Raw genomic sequence first — 21,721 nt, 5'->3', positions numbered from 1 at the left:
CCAGGTCATAAAATGCTTGTCCTAGTCATTATCCAACTTTGCGTCAATATCGCTGCACGCTTATTCACTATGATCCTTTTTGATGCTTCATCACAAAAGTCGACATCGTCAAATCATCAGCCTCCACATCACTCTGCCTGTCTCTGTGTTAAATCATGCTCCACTTCAACCCTTTGACGTGGATTTTGGAACTCAGGGGGACACATGACTTGCATGCTTCTGCAATATTGCTTTACATGCAGGGACATGTCTTAAGCATCTTATGACTGTTAGTTTGCTTTTTGTGGTGCTCATTTTCTTGTAAGTTGTCAGCATCTGTATATCACAATGCATTTTTAGTGCCTAATCACTGATTCAACACTAACTATGGGTCACATTGCTTTCTCAGTGTACAGGGTCATCAGTGCTTAGTTACAGACTTGCTGCCCCAGCTTGCATTGCTTTCTTAATGTATGGGGTGATCAGTGCTCGGAACTAATGACAAAGGAACTGTTTTAAAATCAAGGATTGCTGCATTATTTTGAAAGCAAGTAACCTGACACATTGTTTACATAGCTGTTTGTTCAAGTAGCATTTGAAGTAGAGTTTGCTGATGAGCTGAGGCTGAAGATTGGGTACAATGGAATTGGCCAAAAGAAGCCACTTTACCTAAGGATCAGTCACTAACTATTGATGACAAAGGTTTTCTACCTGCTAGCAACTATGTGATTGGTACCCCATGCATTGGTACTATCTGAACAGCTTGGGCCTATGAACAAAATAGGGAGAATCAATCTGATCTCGACCAGCTCTCTTCTTTGCAGTAAAAGTCACTTTAAGGTTGAAGAAAACCAGTTTATCTTTACTACAGCAGTTGCTATAAGCTGTGACTTTACATTGATATGTTAAATACCTTTTATAAGTGAATCACCTTCTTGAAAACCTGTGGCAGCATCAAGGGAAGGAGATCTAAGAAACCATATTCTGACCAGCAAAGAATCATCTCAGGTACCAGTGAACAGCTTTTCCAGTCATTGCATCTGTTCATAACTCGCAAGTTTTCTTTTCAATTTCTGTGTCTGTATGTGCATTTATAACTAAATTAGAGCTTTAATTAGTAGAATTATATGCTGATGGTTCATAATTGTTTGATTACAGTTAGCATCTAACCACTTATAATAGTCATTTTATTAGTTTCAGAAACCTAGTCTATACATTCTGTCAATGTCTATGTGAAAGTCATGTAAATTGGGGAATATTTGCATAATTTCTTTACTTTTGGTGATGACATCAGGAATAGCAGGGCTTCAGTTCTGGCATGCCACCGCAGCAAAATATCACAGTATAGAAATCAAAGGGAAGCAGTTCTGATTAGGATCAAGGGATATTAGGGTCAGTTAGAAGGTACTGTGAAAGTCAGTCAAGGGACTCATTTGATTTCAGCCTAAGAGGTTAGCCATAGTAAGTCAGATGTTTGGTCTTACCAGAGTCCAGCAATTAGTGTCCTTGAAGTTTGAGGATTGAGCCCTGGTTAGTCCTGCTGATCAAGTGCAACCAGTCTGGGGATTATGAGTAGGTCATGAAATAAGTCCATAGAGGACGTGTCCCATCACCTAGTCACCCTTTATTTACTTGTGGAAAACCATTGACAATGATGCAGCTTCTTCACAGCCAGCTCTTCACGAATAGAACCTCTTGACACTGCTGTTTATATCTTTCAGTCAGGGTCCCTGATTGGAACAGATTAACAGCCCAAATCAAGAAACCCATTCTATGAGGTCCATCTTGCTGGCCGCATGACAACCACTACATTTCCTCCCCCTCTGAGTTCGAGGACATAGGCTGGTTCTTTTTTTTTGTAGCTCCTTCTGGGGCATTTCAGTGTATGGTCAGGTTCCTCTGACTCTGCCTCTGGTACAGGCAGCATGTAATACACAGTAGCTCACTTCTTGCACATGAAATGTCTTAGAAGAAATTCATTCTCCTGTGCAGGCAGCAAAGGCGTTGAGCATTGACATCTGCCGATGCCATCTCAGATTCCGAAGTACCTTCAACTCTTGACAGAGAAGGTGAACGCACAAAAAACCGGAACAGTCAAAGACAGTTGAAGAGCTGGGCACATTTTGCTCCGGCATTGTTTGTGAGTTTGCAGCTTTCATACATTCATATGCTTGTTCAGAACCATTGCATCTGCCCAAACTTTGCATGTCACTAGACCTGGCCTCACGTTGACCATGCCTGTTACCCATGCAGGGCCATTTCCGTGGTTCTTCCATTAAACTTCATACTTTGAGGTAAACTGTCTCTCTTGTTTAGCAGAGTCTTGTGTCTGGCATTTGCGTTCCTGGTGCGATTTCACCCTCCACCCACCCACACCCCTCCTCCCCCTCCAGGTTGGGGAAGATCAGATTTAACCTGGCACAGAGTCTTCTCCCCATTAGCAACTCTGCTGAAGCTATCCCTGCAGTTAAATGAGGAGTGGTCCTATAATCAAATAGGAACTGGGACAGTTTGGTATATATTGAAGCAGTAGGCTGTTTCTTTAAGCTTGCTTTCAAAGTTTGGACTGCTGTTTCTCCAAGACCATTGGATGCTGGATGGTATGGAGCTGTTCTTGTATGAAAAATGCCATTTGACTTTAGGAAATATGAAATCCTCTGCTGATAAACAGTAGCCCATTATCTATGACCAATACTTAGGGGAGCCTGTGTATTAGAAAAGATGTGTGCAGTTTTTCTATCATCGTCCCCATGTTTGATGAATGAACTCTATGCACATCCAGCCATTTTGGGTGAGCATCCACAATGACTAAGAACATTGGGCCCATGAAACAACCTGCACAGCTGACGTGTAACTGAGACCAGGGTTTACCTGGCCATTCCTATGAATGTGGGAGAGCTGCTGGCAGTAATTTTTGCTCTTGCTGATACTCTGGGCACTGGCCCACCAATGCAGCTATGTCTGCATCCAGTTCTGGCTATCAGACATAACTTGTTGCCAACATCCTCATTTTGGGGTCTCCTGGATGACCCTGGTAGAGTTCAGCCAGTATCTGGCAGTGATCTTTGCTCAGGATAATCATTCTTGCTCCCCATAATAATATGCTGTCCTCTACTTGGATGTGGTCTCCTGGGTCCAAAAAGTTTCATTTCTGGCTGTGACAGTCCTTTGGTTTCCTCCATCACCACCAGCTGTTTCAGTTGCCAGGACTGGATCTTTCTGCATCCATAGTCTGATATTATTGGCTGTGACTGGAAGTGTGCCCAGAAAGTTTAAAACCATTGTGGACTCTTCCAGTGGTGATACCACCCAGTGGCATAGGTGCCAGCGAGAGGTAGCTCAATGTATCCACATTTGCTACTTGGCCTCCCAGATGGGTTGCAACTTGTAATTATACTTCATATTCGAGTCCACTGCTAAATTCAGCCTGAAGCTGTGGGCAACACTGCCTTGTCTTCTTTAAGTAGACCTGGCAAGGGTTTATAGACCATTATTATAATAAATTTACATTTGTAAAGGTATTGGTGGAACTTCCTGACTCTAAATATGACCACCAAATCTTCCTTCTTTATCTGGCTATCTGGACATATTTACCCTCTGCATTAGCCAAAGTCCTGGGTGTCTACACTATTGAGCATTGCTCTTCATAGGGCCACCTATGAACTAATACTACCCCAATGCCATACGGGGAGGAATTACATGTCAATATCAGATTTCACTTGGGATTACAGTGTGCCAACACCTGAGAGGATGATAGCTGTTTCTTTGTGACCCTGAAGGCAAAGGTTTGGCTACACAACCATTTCGAAGGATGATGCTTTTTTATGAGTTATCACAAAGGTCGCAGTATGGAGGCCCAGGTTATGTATAAACTTTCCATAATAGTTCACCAGCCCAAGGAAAGAGCTAAGCTCCGGTAGAGATGTGGGAGTCAGTGCACCTTTGATCACCCTTACTTAATCTAACCAACCAGTGTAATTCAGTTTTATCGACTCTATAGCCCAAGTAGGTCGGTAGGGGTGCCTGGAACATGCATTTTTCCCTTCTAAGTAGCATGCCCACCTGGTAAAAGCATCTAAGGACTATGTCCAAGTTCTCTAGATTTGTCACATATACTAAGTATAGGAATATATAAGTACAGCGGAAAGTGCACAAAGTCACCATTCACCAGTGCCCAAGATAATAAAATGTGAGGCTGGATGAACACAGCAGGCCCAGCAGCATCTCAGGAGCACAAAAGCTGACGTTTCGGGCCGAGACCCTTCATCAGAGAGGGGGATGGGGTGAGGGTTCTGGAATAAATAGGGAGAGAGGGGGAGGCGGACCGAAGATGGAGAGAAAAGAAGATAGGTGGAGAGGAGAGTATAGGTGGGGAAGTAGGGAGGGGATAGCTCAGTCCGGGGAAGACGGACAGGTCAAGGAGGTGGGATGAGGTTAGTAGGTAGGAGATGGAGGTGTGGCTTGGGGTGGGAGGAAGGGATGGGTGAGAGGAAGAACAGGTTAGGGAGGCAGAGACAGGCTGGACTGGTTTTGGGATGCAGTGGGTGGAGGGGAGATTTTGAAGCTGGTGAAGTCCACATTGATACCATTGGGCTGCAGTGTTCCCAAGCGGAATATGAGTTGCTGTTCCTGCAACCTTCGGGTGGCATCATTGTGGCACTGCAGGAGGCCCATGATGGACATGTCATCTAAAGAATGGGAGAGGGAGTGGAAATGGTTTGCGACTGGGAGGTGCAGTTGTTTATTGCGAACCGAGCGGAGGTGTTCTGCAAAGCAGTCCCCAAGCCTCCGCTTGGTTTCCCCAATGTAGAGGAAGCCACACCGGGTACAGTGGATGCAGTGTACCACATTAAGCAGAGGTTCACCTGCACATCTGCCAATGTGGAAAGTCATCTTGAGGCCTGGGATAGGGGTGAGGGAGGTGGTGTGGGGGCAAGTGTAGCATTTCCTGCGGTTGCAGGGGAAGGTGCCGGGTGTGGTGGGGTTGGAGGGCACTGTGGAGCGAACGAGGGAGTCACGGCGAGAGTGGTCTCTCCAGAAGGCAGACAGGGGTGGGGATGGAAAAATGGCTTGGGTGGTGGGGTCGGATTGTAGATGGCGGAGGTGTCGGAGGATGATGCGTTGTATCCGGAGGTTGGTGGGGTGGTGTGTGAGAATGAGGGGTATCCTCTTTGGGCGATTGTGGCGGGGGCGGGGTGTGAGGGATGTCTTGCGGGAAATGCGGGAGACGTAGTCAAGGGCGTTCTCGACCACTGTGGGGGGAAAGTTGCAGTCCTTGAAGAACTGGGACATCTGGGATGTGCGGGAGTGGAATGCCTCATCGTGGGAGCAGATGCGGCGGAGGCGGAGAAATTGGGAATAGGGGATGGAATTTCTACAGGAGGGTGGGTGGGAGGAGGTGTATTCTAGGTAGCTGTGGGAGTCGGTGGGCTTGAAATGGACATCAGTTTCAAGCTGGTTGCCTGAGATGGAGACTGAGAGATCCAGGAAGGTGAGGGATATGCTGGAGATGGCCCAGGTGAACTGAAGGTTGGGGTGGAAGGTGTTGGTGAAGTGGATGAACTGTTCGAGCTCCTCTGGGGAGCAAGAGGCGGCGCCGATACAGTCATCAATGTAACGGAGGAAGAGGTGGGGTTTGAGGCCTGTGTAGGTGCGGAAGAGGGACTGTTCCACGTAACCTACAAAGAGGCAGGCATAGCTGGGGCCCATGCGGGTGCCCATGGCCACCCCCTTAGTCTGTAGGAAGTGGGATGTCCATTTCAAGCCCACCGGCTCCCACAGCTACCTAGAATACACCTCCTCCCACCCACCCTCCTGTAGAAATTCCATCCCCTATTCCCAATTTCTCCGCCTCCGCCGCATCTGCTCCCACGATGAGGCATTCCACTCCCGCACATCCCAGATGTCCCAGTTCTTCAAGGACCGCAACTTTCCCCCCACAGTGGTCGAGAACGCCATTGACCGCGTCTCCCGCATTTCCCGCAAGACATCCCTCACACCCCGCCCCCGCCACAACTGCCCAAAGAGGATGCCCCTCGTTCTCACACACCACCCCACCAACCTCCGGATACAACGCATCATCCTCCGACACTTCCGCCATCTACAATCCGACCCCACCACCCAAGACATTTTCCATCCCCACCCCTGTCTGCCTTCTGGAGAGACCACTCTCTCCGTGACTCCCTCGTTCGCTCCACAGTGCCCTCCAACCCCACCACACCCGGCACCTTCCCCTGCAACCGCAGGAAATGCTACACTTGCTCCCACACCTCCTCCCTCACCCCTATCCCAGGTCCCAAGATGACATTCCACATTAAGCAGAGGTTCACCTGCACATCTGCCAATGTGGTATACTGCATCCACTGCACCCGGTGTGGCTTTCTCTACATTGGGGAAACCAAGCGGAGGCTTGGGGACCGCTTTGCAGAACACCTCCGCTCGGTTCGCAATAAACAACTGCACCTCCCAGTCGCAAACCATTTCCACTCCCCCTCCCATTCTTTAGATGACATGTCCATCATGGGCCTCCTGCAGTGCCACAATGATGCCACCCGAAGGTTGCAGGAACAGCAACTCATATTCCGCTCGGGAACCCTGCAGCCCAATGGTATCAATGTGGACTTCACCAGCTTCAAAATCTTCCCTTCCCCCACCGCATCCCAAAACCAGCCCAGTTCGTCCCCTCCCCCCACTGCACCACACAACCAGCCCAGCTCTTCCCCTCCACCCACTGCATCCCAAAACCAGTCCAACCTGTCTCTGCCTCCCTAGCCTGTTCTTCCTCTCACCCATCCCTTCTTCCCACCCCAAGCCGCACCTCCATCTCCCACCTACTAACCTCATCCCACCTCTTTGACCTGTCAGTCTTCCCTGGACTGACCTATCCCCTCCCTACCTCCCCACCTATACTCTCCTCTCCACCTATCTTCTTTTCTCTCCATCTTCGGTCCGCCTCCCCCTCTCTCCCTATTTATTCCAGAACCCTCACCCCATCCCCCTCTCTGATGAAGGGTCTCGGCCCGAAACGTCAGCTTTTGTGCTCCTGAGATGCTGCTGGGCCTGCTGTGTTCATCCAGCCTCACATTTTATTATCTTGGATTCTCCAGCATCTGCAATTCCCATTATCACTCACACATTCACCAGTGCCCACTTGGTTACAAAAACCAGAAGTAAAAGATATTAACAGAGCTAAAAGCTAACCAAGAGAAAAAGAAAAGTCCAGCTATCAGAGTCCCAAGTCCAATCTCCACAATGGTGCAGGTGCCACTCCAATTGTTAGGATACCCAGAAGGCCACAGCCATGCAAAAGGCCCACTCTTGGCGTTGTTGCCGCCTCACCAGCCTGCTCTCACTGCCAAACTGGCCCACTCTTGAACTGTCACCGTCGCTCCAGCCCATGCATAATCCACCATTGCTGCAGGACACAGCCCATGCGTACAGCCACCGCCATGCAGTTCCCAGTCACAACCCAACTCCTTAGGTGGGTAGTTAAAAGGGGGTGGGCATGGGGAATAGAATTACTGCAGAGAGGAGAGAGGAGAAAATAAAAGGAAAAGGAAAGGGAACTGCTGGGCAGAGTGAAGCTCTAAATGGAGCGACTTACCCTGCTGCCCTCTTGTCAGTTTGCTCCTTAAGTGCTCCTTGTTGCTCTTTCCTTTATTAGCGTATCATCTAGATAAACGGTGACCGAGGATAGACCTTGTAAAATGTTTTCCATCTTCCATTGTCTGTTGAAAAATTGCACAGGCTGACGAGAAACCAAAAGGCAGTCTCTTATATTGATACAAATCCATATTTGGATAAGAAGACATCTGTCAGAGCTCCTTGTTGAAGCATGGTAATGATCTCCTTGGGAAACTTCCATGCCTTAGTGTGGCATAATGTGAGACTTCACTATGATAGATGTGAGCGTCAAAGAGTTCCTGCAATTAAAGTTGTGCTATCTTTCTGACCTGAATGCAAGATATATGCTAATGCACTTTACAAGGAGGTTCCATACTGGGGTTCTTGGTACAACTATGAAAACAATGTAAAAGAAGTCAGTGAATATTACTACATCAACAAGCTCGACAAGAACAACAACCTCCAACAGTTGCCAAGTAACCTTCAAAACAAAAAGCAGAAAGACTAGATCCACTGAAGAAATATCGGAGAATGATGAGACCCAACATCCTGGTCATTTTCTTCAAATTTCTGTAAGTTGTTCAGGCACTGATTTAGGATGTTGTGAGCTGTCATTATTAAACAGTGTAATTTGCTGGAGCAGGACCTTTGCTCAGAAGGACCGGGTTGGCAACTCATCTAGGTGACTATCTAGGTAATAGCTGCTCTGTAGCTTTATGCCTGCAGCTCATTTCTACGAGCAACTTGGGACACGTAGGGCACCTTAACACATAAATACAAACTAATGCCATTTTGTGCTAATCACATCCTCCACCATTATGAGGGAAGTTAAGCAGTTCAGGTAGCAGGACTCTCCACCATTGCTGACTTCCCCTAGGTACAATGCATTATCGACTGCATCTGTGTAGCATTAAGAGTAGCCTATCACCAACTTGCAGAGTTCATCAACAGGTAAGGCTTCCACACCAACAATGTTCATATCAACGTCGAATTGTTGAAGTCTGAGCCAGCTATTCTGAGAGATGTCATGATTTTCACACGCTAGAGATGTAAGTGGTGTATCCTTCCTGCTTCAATGATCCTCAGCTGGACACAGATGACTGCCGGCAGGCAAAGGCACTTCACCTCCAAACATGGCTCATGACACCTATACAAAACCCTCAAATTGATGCATCCACCAGGGTCACAGTGGAACAGACTATAAGCTTTCTTACAATGATGGTTCACTGCCTGGAATTCTCCAGTCTTGAGCTGGGCTTGGGCTTTGTTGAAATGTTTAAGATACTATTCACATATGCAAGCAGCTCTTGATTAGTACAAATAACATGGAGACATTTTTAGTTTTACAGTCATTGATCTTTAGTATTGCTGAATATGTCTTATTATCCATCTGATTATACACTTGATATGGTCGGGTGATCCCAGTTCCAAATATCTACACATTACATGTCCTATTGACAGTTAGGGAAATGTAGCAGTCAGTGAGAGGAGGAACCAACATTACACAGTGCTGCACTTCAGTAGTTCTTAAGGCTTGTGTTAAGATATGTTTCAGTGTTGTGCAGTGGCATTTCTTGAGACAGCTAGCAGGTTGAAAGCAATCATGACGAATCTCCTTTTGATCATTCTATTATCAGTAACACCTTAATGTTTAAGATGCATATGAATTGCTGAGTAACCTTGAAATGCTTTTGCATCTTCTAGGATAGCATTGGAAGCTCAAGTGGTAGTGCTTTGTGCAATTTTCTTGGCGGACCTATATGCAATGAGGCAGATTGCATGTGAGCTGCTCATTTGTACATCTCCCACGCTTTGGTAGCAATGTGCTCCCTTGAAAAGCTGATATATCGAATGAACATTTCCCTCTTGAGATGTGTGCAATCACCAATGACTCCGTACCCTTACTCACAAGGAAGGCTATGCCCACGCACAATCCCTGCACATTCCACTTAGCTTCAGTGTTGTACATGTTAAAGTGGAATGTTTTGTCTACAATCGTCAATGTCACAATTCAAGGATTCTGATATCTGAGGCTATCTGCAATCAAGGAATTAGTTGCTTGGGAGAGATGAGCAATGCTTTATCATTACAACCTCTTTCATGCTGACTGAGGAGTTTGCTCATTTCCCACATTGGTATGTTTTGATTAAGTACAACAACAAAAAGTACAATATAGTAGACATTTTATCAGTGCTAGTGAAGATATATTTCCAAAATTGCAAGATTATATACAGTCAGTCAATTATGCTTTACCTATAACACATATGTGCCCTCAGTGAGTGCTTTTTGCCCACTACCGCCCATTATATTTTAGCACAGTCCAGACATTCACAGTGGGATGGAAATAGCCTGCTCTTTGGTCAGACCAGTTGGCTTGGAAGACTTGGGCAGTCATCCTTGGTGCTTTTAGCCTAGAGGACTCAGATCGGCTGAGAGTTTCCCGCCAGGTCAACTATCCTCAGCTTGAACCCCTTCAGGGCTTGGCATCACAGGCAGGGAGAGGTGGAGGGACCAGACACTTCTGGAAGGTCCACAGAAGATGACTCTGAGATCATGTGACTGGGTCCTCCTGCCTCCCTTATAGAGGCATTAGCAGTGAAGTCAAGGTCCTTTATCCCCTTTTAGCCTTGCCATTGACGCTGAGCACCTATGGCTGGAATGACAGAGTTGATGTACTGCAAGTGAGGTAAAGGTTCCTCATCCTCTTTTCGCTTTGTCATTGATGCTGAGCAACTATGGCTAGAGGGATGGAGTGCAGGTCCATGTGCATGTCCAACAGATACTGATTGTGTTGGAACTGGTTTTCCATGCAGTCACCAATCTGTCTGTGGAGGCTGCCAGATGCATGCAACTCGGAGCCAGCACAGTACAGATAATAATAGTGGTCTTCTCTATTCTTCGATTCAGCTTACCAAGTGCCTCTGACAAATCTGCCATTTTTGCACCTGTTTTTGCATTTTGTCAAAGCCGTTCTGCCTATGGGCTAAGCATGTGCTGAGTCTTCAGTTCTCTGACACTCCTTCCTTGACCAGCCACAAACAGATTATGCTCCTGAGACTAGTCTAGAGAGAGTACAACCGAGGTATAAATCTGAGCTGATTGGAGGTGTGGGTGAAACCCTTGCCAGTGTATTCCCTTGACGGTTCAGTACCTTCTTCCTCGGAGATAAATCTAGCTTCTTCCTCATGCACGTTTTTGTTGCGTTGCCCCTAGTGCCTACATTAGACAAGAGAGGGAAGTAATTGAGTAAGCCGACTAAAAGCTTGTGCACATTAAGAATGAGTGAGCAATGGGTGAGCCGGGTAAGAATAAGTGAGCAGCACACCACAGCACAATGATGTGTACTGGGTTGATGGCCATGGGAGGTTCCATGTCCCTACCTCAGCAGTCATGCTTTTTGCTGGTGAAATCATATATCTTCAACTTGTTGTGAATGAGAAGCCTGATTAACCCTTGCCCTAAAAATTACCAATGGATGGAAGAGTGGTAATGCAGGAGCGGGACTTGTAGTCAGGTGTCTCCAGTGAATGAAGGAAGGAAACACGAAGGGCAGGAAAAGTTAGTAGGTTTGGAGGATGATGGTAGTGAGGATCATTGAGTGGACATGATGCATGCAATAGCGAAAGCTGTAATCTATGAGCCTTAGTTGGATGAATGTGTAGTGGCAGAAGTTATACATGTGGTGGCTCTATGAGTGTGAAGTGACAGAGAAAAGATGGTTGTACTTACTCTTGTGGACTGCACATCATTGACCTTCTTAACCTGCTGGGCACCCTACTTCACCTGGGACACCATAGTAACTGGAGCTGCAACTTGGGTCCAGGCTGGCCTAATCTAGTGACATGGCATCCTCTGTTGGTCAACAGCAAATAGGACTGGTTTCCTCTTCTCCAACCTGTATGCCAGCATCTCCAGGTTTCTGTCGGTGAAGTGGGAAGCAAGCTTTGCTTTTCTCTGGACCATGCCCTCAGTAATAATGATCTCACGCCACAGTGCACAGTGTGAAGGCCATTTCCGAATCGTGACTGAACTGGTATGCAGTTGGGCTTTAAAAGCAGAGCCACTGACATGATCACTAAATGTCCCAGCAATGGTGGGCACTTCAACTTCTCCTTTCAAGAAAGATTTTTGTGCCCAGTTGCACTATTGATTAGATAAAGAGTAGTAGATTGCATGGCTAACTGGCCCAGTTGATCAAGGTCTCGCTGCATTTCCAAATAACCTTCTTCACTGTTGACTATTCCACTAATCTTGGTGTCATCCAATATGTACTAACTGTATTTCCTAAATTCTCATCCAAATCATTTATATAAATGACAAATAACAGTGTACCTGGCACCAATCTCTGTGGCACATCGCTGATCACAGGCATCCAGTCTGAAAAACAACCCTTCAACACCAAGCTCTGTCTTCTACTATCATGCCAAGTGCAAATTCAAATGGCTAGTTGTCCCAGAATCCTGTGAGATTTAACCTTACTCAATTACCTACCATGTGGTACCTTGTCAGAGACCTTGCTAAAGTTCATGTAGTCAACATCTACCCTACTGCTCTCATCTACATTCTTGGTCACCCCTTCAAAACTTCAAATCAAATTTGAGAGACACACACAAAGCCATGCTGACTATCCCAAATGAGTTCTTGCCTCTCCAAATGCCTGTAGATCCTGTCTCTCAGAATCCCTTATAACAATGTATCGACCACAGACATTAGGCTCACCAGTTTGTAGTTCCCAGGCATTTCCTGCAGCCTTTCTTAAATAATGGCACAACATTAGGCACCCTCTAATCTTTGGGCACTTCACCTGTGGTTGTCAATTATATAAATAGGTTATAAGGAGAGCTTGGATATGCTGGGACTTCTTTCCCCTGGAGCATAGGAGACTGAGGGGTGACCTTATAAAGGTCTATAAAATCATGAGTGGCATGGATAATGTAGATAGCCAACAGCTTTTCCCAATGCTGGGAGAGTCTAAAACTGGACGACATAGGTTTAAGGTGACAGTGGCGAGATACAAAAGGGTACACAGCAGCAATTTTTTTTCACACAGGGCAGTGAGTGTCTGAAACATGATACCAGAGGTCTTGGTGGCAGTTAGTACAATTCCATAGTTTAAGAAACATTTAGGCAAGTGCATGGATGGGATAGGTATGGAGTGATATGGACCAAATGAAGGCAAATGGGACAGTTTAATTGTGAAAACGCAACATGGACAAGTTGGAACAAAGGTCCTGTGCCCATGCTGTAGACCTCTATGACTCTACGAGAAAAAGTGCTGAGAGTCATACTGGACAAGATGCCTTGAATCTCATGTGAAAAAATACTAATTGAAAATGCAAACATTCATCCATTAAGTTATGCTGACTTACCTCAACAGCAACTCAGCTAGACCCAGATTACCTCTAGTCAGCAGTCCTGCAAACTTTTTTCCTTTCAGATATTATAAAGATTTGATCAAAAAAAATTTAGAAAAGGCAGAAACAGAGAAATACAAGACACCAACAAAACAATAAGGAAAACAAAAGGGAGGGAAAGACTAAGATAATCACGAATAAATCCAAAATGTCAGGAGAATATTCTTTACCTAGAGAGTGTTTAGAATGTGTTGCATGCTACCATACGCAGTTGTTGAGACAACTAGAGTGGAATCTGGTGAAATGGAATACGATGGGAAGGTCATGTGGAGCCTATGCACCACAACATCAGGTTGGTTGAAAGGCCTGTTTCTGCACGATATGTTCTTTGCAATCCTAGGTTTGAACACATACTTCACCTTTGGTGGCTTTAAAAATGGTAACAGTACACAGTGTATGTGTTTATTTTTTACTTGTGTATTGTAAAACAAAAACATAGAACAGTACAGCACAGTACAGGCCCTTTGACCCATGATGTTGTGCTGACCTATTATCCTACTCTGAGTTCAAACTAACCTGTATAACTTTCATTTTACTTTCATCCATGTGCCTATCCAAGAGTTTCTTAAATATCCCTAATGTATCTGACTCGACTACCACTGCTGGCAGTGTATTCCGCGCACTCTCCACTCTCTACATAAAGAACCTACCTTCCTCCAATCACCTTAAAATTATGCCCACTCATGATAGCCACTTCAGCCCTGGGAAAAAGTCTGTGGCTACTCGCTACATCTATGCCTCTCATCATCTTCTATACATCTATCAAGTCACATCTCATCCTTCTTCGCTCCAATGAGAAAAACCCTAGCTCCCTCAACCTTTCCTCATAAGACCTGCCCTCCATTCCAGGCAGCATCCTGGTAAATCTCTTCTGTACCCTCTCTTAGGCTTCCACATCTTTCCTATAATGAGGCGACAGAACTGAACACAACATTCCAAGTGTGGCCTGACCAGGGTTGTATAGAACTGCAGCATAACCTCGCAGCTCTTAAATTCAATCCCCTTGCCACTGAAAGCCAACACACCATATGTCTTGGTAACAAGCCCATTAACTTGGGTGGAAATTTTGAAGGATCTATGGACGTGGACCCCAAGATCCTACTGTTCCTCCACATTGCGAAGAATCCTGCCATGAACCCTGTATTCTGCATTCAAATTTGACCTTCTAAACTGAATCACTTCACATCTGCCGCTTCTTTGCCCGGCCCTGTATCTTGTCAATGTCCTGTTGCAACCTACAACAGCTGTCTACACTATCCACAGCTCCACTTTGAGTGCTATTTATTTCCTAAATATTGCTACGACGAATGAAATTATTATGAGTTGAAAACTTGGTGTGTAGCTCAATTTAGCAAAGTGTCAATATCTCTCATGAAATAACTTGAGGATCAGGCGGGACAAGGAGATAACAAATAAAAGGACTGATAACTTCTGGCTTTAAATTCATAGAATGCAGTGTTAAATAATTAATTTTCAATATTTCTGAATATTAGATCAAAACAAATCAAACAATAACACTCAGCTAAGCATGGAAAGAAAATAATCAAGCGAAATATTGTAGCTTATGTGGATTATACATTAAGCAATAACAACTACATTTGTAGAAATCACAGGAGTGAAGTGGGTGCACTCTTATTGCTAATTTGAAACCAGGGATCCAACACGAATTCTTCCATGTTTTAAACAGACCAAACAGATGTTGAGGTTGGTTGGATCACCAAGCTGGTTTGTTGTTCTGCAGACGTTTCATTACCGTGCTTTCATCAGAGGCTACACTGAGGATCTCACCAAGCACGGCAATGAAAAGTCTGCGAACAACAAACCAGCTCAGCGAGCCAACCAAAATAACTATGCACAACCCAAGCTACAAATCTACTCCAAAACCTTACAATTTTTTGATGTTATTTATCTTCATATCATGAAGATGTTATTTATCTTCATATCATGAAGGTAAAAGCTTCAGAAAATTAAATGAAACGTGCAAATTTCAAAGACCACTTACCTAATACCTTGCTGTTCTTGCTCAATGTGCTTGATCTGCACTTGAAGTACATCCATGTGAATTTTGATTTCTTCAGTCCTCTCTTTCATTGCTGTTTCAAGTTGTATTTTTCGCTTCTCTAAAGATAATACATCATCTGCTTTGTCATGGAGCATATCCCGCAGTCGCTCAACTTCTAACTTTAAAAGGTTATCTTCAATCATTAAATCCTGAATAATGAATAGAAAAGTCATTGTTGTGATTAAAAATCGAAAAAACTGCAGATGCTGTCAATCAGAAACAAAACATTTCGGGTCGAGTCACTCTTCCCCTGTTCAGAGGAATTACCGGTGATAGTAAACCACCTTTAGAATGACTGTAGACCACCTGACAAAGGTAGACTCACAGATAATAAAGTGTGAAGCTGGATGAACACAGCAGGCCAAGCAGCATCTCAGGAGCACAAAAGCTGACGTTTTGGGCCTAGACCCTTCATCAGAGAGGGGGATGGGGTGAGGGTTCTGGAATAAATAGGGAGAGAGGGGGAGGCGGACCGAAGATGGAGAGAAAAGAAGATAGGTGGAGAGGAGAGTATAGGTGGGGAGGTAGGGATGGGATAGGTCAGTCCAGGGAAGACGGACAGGTCAAGGAGGTGGGATGAGGTTAGTAGGTAGGAGATGGAGGTGCGGCTTGGGGTGGGAGGAAGGGATGGGTGAGAGGAAGAACAGGTTAGGGAGGCAGAGATAGGCTGGGCTGGTTTTGGGATGCAGTGGGTGGAGGGGAAGAGCTGGGCTGGTTGAGTGGTGAAGTGGGGGGAGGGGACGACCTGGGCTGGTTTTGGGATGCGGTGGGGGAAGGGGAGATTTTGAAACTTGTGAAGTCCACATTGATACCATTGGGCTGCAGGGTTCCCAAGCGGAATATGAGTTGCTGTTCCGGCAACCTTCAGGTGGCATCATTGTGGCACTGCAGGAGGCCCGTGATGGACATGTCATCTAAGGAATGGGAGGGGGAGTGGAAATGGTTCGCGACTGGGAGGTGCAGTTGTTTATTGCGAACCGAGCGGAGGTGTTCTGCAAAGCGGTTCCCAAGCCTCCGCTTGGTTTCCCCAATGTAGAGGAAGCCACACCGGGTACAATGGATACAGTAAACCACATTGGAGGATGTGCAGGTGAACCTCTGCTTAATATGGAAAGTCACCTTGAGGCCTGGGATAGGGGTGAGGGAGGAGGTGTGGGGGCAAGTGTAGCATTTCCTGTGGTTGCAGGGGAAGGTGCCGCGTGTGGTGGGGTTGGAGGGCAGTGTGGAGCGAACAAGGGAGTCACGGAGAGAGTGGTCTCTCCAGAAAGCAGACAAGTGTGGGGATGGAAAAATGTCTTGGGTGGTGGGGTCGGATTGTAGATGGCGGAAGTGTTGGAGGATGATGCGTTGTATCTGGAGGTTGGTGGGGTGCTGTGTGAGAACGAGGGGGATCCTCTTGGGCGGTTGTGGCGGGGGTAGGGTGTGAGGGATGTGTTGCAGGAAATGCGGGAGACGGGGTCAAGGGCGTTCTCGACCACTGTGGGGGGAAAGTTGCGGTCCTTGAAGAACTTAGGACATCTGGGATGTGCGAGAGTGGAATGCCTCATCGTGGGAGCAGATGTGGTGGAGGCGGGGGAATTGGGAATAGGGGATGGAATTTTTGCAGGAGGGTGGGTGGCAGGAGGTGTATTCTAGGTAGATGTGGGAGTTGGTTGGCTTGAAATGGACATCAGTTACAACCTGGTTGCCTTAGATGGAGACTGAGAGGTCCAGGAAGGTGAGGGATGTGCTGGAGATGGCCCAGGTGAATTGAAGGTTGAGGTGGAAGGTGTTGGTGAAGTGGATGAACTGTTCGAGCTCCTCTGGGGTGCAAGCGGCGGCGCCGATACAGTCATCAAGGTAACGGACGAAGAGGTGGGGTTTGGGGCCTGTGTAGGTGCGGAAGATGGGTTGTTCCACGTAACCTACAAAGAGGCAGGCATAGCTGGGGCCCATGCGGGTGCCCATGGCCACCCCCTTTGTCTGTAGGAAGTGTGAGGAATCGAAAGTGAAGTTGTTGAGGGTGAGGACGAGTTCGGCTAGGCAGATGAGAGTGTCGGTGGAGGGGGACTGGTCGGGCCTGTGGGACAGGAAGAAGCGGAGGGCCTTGAGGCCATCTGCATGCGGAATACAGGTGTATAGGGACTGGGCGTCCATGGTGAAAATGAGGTGTTGGGGGCCAGGGAATTGGAAGTTCTGGAGGAGGTGGAGGGCGTGGGTGGTGTCACGGACGTAGGTAGGGAGTTCCTGGACCAAAGGGGAGAAAATGGAGTCCAGATAGGTGGAGATGAGTTCGGTGGGGCAGGAACAGGCTGAGACAATGGGTCGACCAGGGCAGGCAGGTTTGTGGATTTTGGGAAGGAGATAGAAACCGGCCATGCGGGGTTGGGGAATAATAAGGTTGGAGGCTGTGGATGGGAGGTCCCCTGAGGTGATGAGGTCATGAATGGTGCTGGAGATGATGGTTTGGTGCTCGGGGGTGGGGTCACGATCAAGGGGGTGGTAGGAGGTGGTGTTGGAGAGTTGGCGTTTGGCCTCGGCGATGTAGAGGTCAGTGCGCCATACTACCACTGCGCCACCCTTGTCTGCGGGTTTGATGGTGAGGTTGGGGTTGGAGTGGAGGGAGCGGAGGGCTGCCTGTTCTGCAGGGGAGAGGTTGGAGTGGGTGAGAGGGGTGGAGAGGTTGAGGCGGTTAATGTCTCGACGGCAGTTGGCGATGAAGAGGTCGAGGGAGGTTAGGAGGCCTGGGGGTGGTGTCCAGGAGAAGGACTTGTGTTGGAAGTGGGTGAAGGGGTCAGTGGAGGGAGGGTTAGGTTCCCGGTTGAAGTAGTAAGCATGGAGGCGAAGGCGGCGGAAAAACTGCTCTAATGTCCAAACGTGACTGGTATTCATTGATGTGTGGTTGTAGGGGGACAAAGGTGAGCCCCTTGCTTAGGACTGACCGTTCGTCCTCAGTCAGTGGGAGGTCTGGGGGGATGGTGAAGATTCGGCAGGGCTCAGTGTGGCTGTCTCCTCTGGGGTTGCTGGCTGTGGAGGTTGTGGGCGGAGCGAATGAGGTTGTCGGCTGTGGGTGGGGTTCTGTTGGCGTCGGCCGTGGGCGGGGGGGGGGTAGACTCTCAGTCCTATTAGGTAGGATGCTGCCAGGCCTGCTAGGATTTTCCAGCAATTTCTGTTTTTGTTTCTGATTTCCACCATCCGCAGTTCTTTTAGTTTGTTCTTTTCTGCAAGAAAATCCTACTGTTTGAGGACTATGTTCCTTGGAAACATTGCAAACAGGGATTTATTTGTAAATGGCGCACTGCACTTACACATTACAAGATTTGGTGTGCTCTTTCTTTTTGTGTTGGTGCTTGCTTTCCATCTGTGTGGTGATTCTTAGTATTTTAGAAATATATATATCCTTATAGATTATGAATATTGGACAGTGGAACTGTGTGCACATTCCTGAATTGGGGAGGGATTTATCACATGATTTCTTGGAAAAACTCATGAGTCTTGAAGAATTGTAGGTTATTTGCTGTGGAAAAGCAAATATTGGAAAAGGAGATAATCTAAAGCTTTCACAAACAGATAAGAGATTTATTTTTATGGCCTTATTGACTTGATAAAAAAAACGAAGTAGAATCCTAAGATTTGTGTGGCCGCCAACTTGCAACAGCCTCCAGCATATTGTTTTGTATTCTGCTGTAGACTTGGGAGTCATGGCCAGTTGAAAGAAAGCTAGCAGGATGGAAAACCTCTTTCCCCCCCCGCCACTCCCTCTGAGTAAAACCTAACGCTTAAAGAAACCATGTGAAGAGTTACCTTTGTGAAGCATTTTTTAGAAATCAAGCAAAGTTTCAAAAATCACTACCTTTGATATCCTCAAGTTCTGAAAGCTGAACTGTTAAGTGAATCTAAGGACCTGGGTCGGAATGACCTTCTTCCTGAATTGAAGTCTTCCATCATTCTGTATCTAACAGGAACGTGATCTCATTGAAAAGGATCAAAAATAACTGGAATAAACTTATTCTACCCTTTTAATTTGGTCTCTTGTTCTGCTAGGATATTGATTCTTTTCCTTTTTTCCCTAACAATTATACCTCTGCAGAACTGTGTTAGCATATCTGTGTGAATGTGTGTGTATATTCATAAAATGGGATTTTGTTTAATTCTGCCTTGTAGCTTAGTTGATTTTGCAACTTGTCCACATTTTATTTTGAATAAATTATTTTCGATTTTATTAAATCATTTTCTCTACTACAGTAATATAGAGAAGGACATTATTAACTTTTGCGATTAAATATTTATATTTTTGTAACGACTTATGGAATAGTAGAATATAATTACCGATGCACCCCTCCTGTCAGACTCAACAATAGTGAGAACCACATGAATCTCCTGGCTCTGTATTTCTTTGCTCTGAGAACGTTTTTGTAAGTCCATGTAGCTATTTGGGTACTGGGGTCACAATTTGTAGTTTTATATTTATACTATTGTTCCCTTTTCATAATGCCAAATGTTCACTGCCTTCCCATCCTTTTCTTGATTAGAAGAACCATTGCATCTTCACATGCCTTGTTTTCCATGATTAATTACATCTATTGAAAATTCCTCCCGTAGGAGTTCACTTTCTTGTCATATCATGCATCATGTTTTGGAATTTTCATTTGTAAATCCTCCTTTCTATTATTTGTATTATAACTTATACTTTGTTTCAATTCATAATTTCTTTTGAAGGTTGGGATACATATGACCACGACGATGCAAAACATCTCATTCAGACAATAGAAACTTATAGTTCAAAAATTATTCCGGTAAGCATTCATCTCTTACAATTTAGAATCTCATATCCTTCTGAGTTTTGTAAGAGTTACAAGGGTCCGTGTACAGTAGCTGGTATAATTAACAGCATTACCGGGTAACCCTTAGACAGGGTGGGAATTGGGGGGTCATAATGCCAAACATTGAGAAGTGAGCTAAAATGAAATTAAGAATCAAGCTGCTTAAATTTTAGCTTGAGCTGACCAGAATCAAAAGTAAAATTGTTCAAAAGCCCACAAACTAAAATGTATTGTGGTTTATTAATTTCCTTACAAACTTAAGTTTCGTTAAAAGTCAAATTTCTTTTATCAATTCATCTGTGTATTTTTATTTTTAATTGATGGTAAAATAGAAACATTTAATGATCTAGCTTCTAGCGATACTTTGACAAGTGACGGAACACGTGAGGATCATGGTATGCAGTACACCTTACATGGGATTTGCCTAATAATTACAATCTTCTACTCCATCAATTTGCATTATTTTACAAATGGATATTGAACAATAAAGGAAAACATTTGTCTGTGAGGGAGAAACTGGACATACTAACAAAAAAGTAATTAGAGATGAACCCAAAAGTTTGTAACAGCATTCACAACACCATTCCAGTAAGGTTAAAATAGTATCAGAGATAATGGGAACTGCAGATGCTGGAGAATCCAAGATAATAAAATGTGAGGCTGGATGAACACAGCAGGCCAAGCAGCATCTGATGAAGGGTCTAGGCCCGAAACGTCAGCTTTTGTGCTCCTGAGATGCTGCTTGGCCTGCTGTGTTCATCCAGCCTCACATTTTATTATCCACCATTCCAGTAAGCCAGTGTTTACTTACGGTACTGTGCTTTTGTAATTCTTGACTTCTTTTGTGTCAATGTAGCACTTATTTGGTCTAGATTTTACAGCAATTTTCTTTACCTAGATAAGCTCATCTTTAATTTATGTATCTTATTCCACATCTCATATGGTTCTCAGAGGTCATTTTTCTTGTTGGTCTTATGTTGCTACATTTTCACTTTCTTTCACCCCATAGGAGTCATCCCATAAAGATACACATCACCTCCGTTCTATGGCCTTGTCCAGATTACTTCTCAAATTACTGTGTTTTATCAGCAGTTGCAGTCTTTGATGTCAAAGCAACATTTTCTTCCAGGCATTTTCTGCATTGGCTGCATTCTTCACAGCATTACCATAATGATTAACATTTAAAAGGTTAATTAGCTCTTCACTATTTGACAAGATTAAAAGGACCATAATTACTAGCAACCAATCATGATGTGCTAATTAAATTGAACATTTGGAAGCCTTTTTCTCTTATTATTCGTGTTGCAATGGTTTTGGAAAAGATATGGGTTCATGACAGCAAGACAGATGCCAAGCTATGAAGTGTGGAGCTGGATGAACACAGCAGGCCAAGCAGCATCTTAGGAGCACAAAAGCTGATGTTTTGGGCCTAGACCCTTCATCTGAAATAAATAAGGAGAGGGGGAGGCGGACCGAAGATGGATAGAGGAGAAGGTAGGTGGGGAGGGGACAGGTTAGTCCGCGGAGGATGGACAGGTCAAGGGGGCAGGATGAGGTTAGTAGGTAGGAAATGGAGGTGCGGCTTGAGGTGGGAGGAGGGGATAGGTGAGAGGAAGAACAGGTTAGGGACGTGGGACGAGCTGGGCTGATTGTGGAATGCAGTGGGGGGAGGGGATGAACTGGGCTGGTTTAGGGATGCAGTGGGGGGAGGGGAGATTTTGAAGCTTGTGAAGTCCATATTGATACCATTGGGCTGCAGGGTTCCCAGGCGGAATATGAGTTGCTGTTCCTGCAACCTTTGGGTGGCATCATTATGGCACTGCAGCAGGCAACCACCTAGA

General features: G+C 45.5%; 1 protein-coding gene across 2 annotated transcripts in view; it reads right to left on the bottom strand.

Moving 5' to 3' along the window:
- The window catches only part of ccdc39 (coiled-coil domain containing 39), a 129,065-nt gene that overhangs the window by 44,848 nt on the left and 62,496 nt on the right, over nt 1-21,721 (bottom strand). For both annotated transcript variants that reach the window (XM_048541561.2, XM_048541562.1), the window contains exon 13: nt 15,019-15,227. In XM_048541561.2, the coding sequence (XP_048397518.1) occupies nt 15,019-15,227 (209 nt within the window). The remainder of the gene's footprint in view (nt 1-15,018; nt 15,228-21,721) is intronic.

This window comes from Stegostoma tigrinum, chromosome 14 (genome assembly GCF_030684315.1).
Source record: "Stegostoma tigrinum isolate sSteTig4 chromosome 14, sSteTig4.hap1, whole genome shotgun sequence".
In the NCBI taxonomy this organism is placed as follows: domain Eukaryota; kingdom Metazoa; phylum Chordata; class Chondrichthyes; order Orectolobiformes; family Stegostomatidae; genus Stegostoma; species Stegostoma tigrinum.
Note: the sequence above shows the minus strand (reverse complement) of the source record. Positions and strands in the feature narration are given on the sequence as shown.